Source organism: Rhea americana, unplaced genomic scaffold (genome assembly GCF_003343005.1).
Source record: "Rhea americana isolate MKP2758 unplaced genomic scaffold, rheAme1 scaffold_177, whole genome shotgun sequence".
In the NCBI taxonomy this organism is placed as follows: Eukaryota; Metazoa; Chordata; class Aves; order Rheiformes; family Rheidae; genus Rhea; species Rhea americana.
In genome coordinates, this window is record NW_028185894.1 from 39,085 (window position 1) to 40,710 (window position 1,626).

At 36.7% G+C, this 1,626-nt stretch overlaps 1 protein-coding gene across 3 annotated transcripts in view; it reads right to left on the reverse strand.

Moving 5' to 3' along the window:
* The window catches only part of GRAMD1C (GRAM domain containing 1C), a 43,064-nt gene that overhangs the window by 19,391 nt on the left and 22,047 nt on the right, over positions 1–1,626 (reverse strand). For all 3 annotated transcript variants that reach the window (XM_085301425.1, XM_085301424.1, XM_085301426.1), the window contains exon 7: positions 1,186–1,303. In XM_085301425.1, the coding sequence (XP_085157551.1) occupies positions 1,186–1,303 (118 nt within the window). The remainder of the gene's footprint in view (positions 1–1,185; positions 1,304–1,626) is intronic.

A 1,626-nucleotide genomic window follows, 5' to 3' on the forward strand; every position in this document is an offset into this window, starting at 1 on the left:
AAAAAAAAAAAAAAAAAAAAAAAAAAAAAATTATTCTGCTAGGACTTCCACCAAGGTTACCCATCGTTCTACTAAACTTTTAACATTTGACTTCTAACTCTAACACCAATATTGTTTGTGGGTATTAATTTGTAGCCATTAACTCTGGTTTCTGCAAAATCCTTTAAAGCCTACTTAACCCCCAAATCATTTTTAGGACATAAAAAGAACTAGAAGAATTATATGATACTCAAGGACTATAAGCCTCTCCTTTCTTCCCTCCCTAAATTTTCAAAAATAGAGCCAGCAATTAGGTACCCAATCCCAATCAAGTTTAAGAGACTCCTTAATGCTCTATTTTCCCCCAGATTTTCTCTTGAGTTATCTATTAACCAAGAGAAAATGACAGTAACCTCTTTGTAGTACAACTGCACACAGGAGCCCCAATGCCAGATCTCAGATACTACCACTAAGGTACTTCCCCTCCAATCAACTCATCATATTCACAATGTTGTGTGAATTTGTGTAAGAAACACCATAGTCATTCATCTTTAACCTTCCAATTGGGGAGGGAAAAAAAAAAAAAAAAACATCTTTATTACACCATCAGATCCCCCTCCATCCTTTCTAAAAGATTTATGAAAGTTTAATTAAAACAAGAATTCGTAGCTTCATAACAGACTAGATTTAACCTCCAAAAGCAAGGATGCTAAGCATAAACCACCCTCTAACAAACCTCTACAGGAGAGATAAGAAAAGGATATTAGGAGATTTAAAAAGATAAATGTCTCAGAGCAAGCAATACAGTACTTTATGAAATTTGTTCACTTCCGACACTTACTTAAAAGTGCACAGAGCCCCTAGTAAGGAGGCTAAAACATGGTTTGTTTCGTTCTACATCTGAAAAGACCAAGGCATAAGCCTCATGATGTTCTAGCAAGGTTACACAGTGAGTTAGTGATATAACCTCCTTTATGTTTGTTCTCAAATTCAGAAGCACAGCCTTAGTTTCCAAAAGTCTGAAAGATATTCTTGAAGTCTAAAAGACATTCATGTTCATTTTCTGATGTGAAAGCCTTCTAAGGCAATCATGATTTTTCAGACTATTCTAGAGGGTGTCAGCTCCATGCACACCTTTTTTTTTAAAAAAAAAATTATATAGGCTTATCAGCTACAAGTAGCAAGAAAGGCTTTGTCATCACTTACTCCTGGCAATGTGTGCCCATTGAGCGACTCTCCTTCTATTTGAAGAGTGGGTTCACGAGCTGAGCCAGTTTTAGGTAGTTTTTCATCCTTTTCCCCAGAATCATCACAAACACTGGATCTGTCCAAAACAAACAAACAAGCTTTGATTTTTCAGTTTTCATAGCTCCAGAAGTCTTTTTTGCAAGTTACTCAAATATGGGAAGAATGAGTCAGTAATCTTAACCATGCCTTTTCAAACAATAAAGCAACATCTGGCTCATTAACCCATCAAGCCATGTTCCTAACCCATACCACCTCTCAAAATTCAGCTTCTGCATATAAGGTTAATAAACCCAAACGCTGATGAATCAGAGAGAGTGAGCACTGGCAGGGGGGGGGAACAAATACAGGTAGCCCAGGCCAAATTTAGGAAGAAAGGGCTTTAAGAAAGTTTAAGACAAA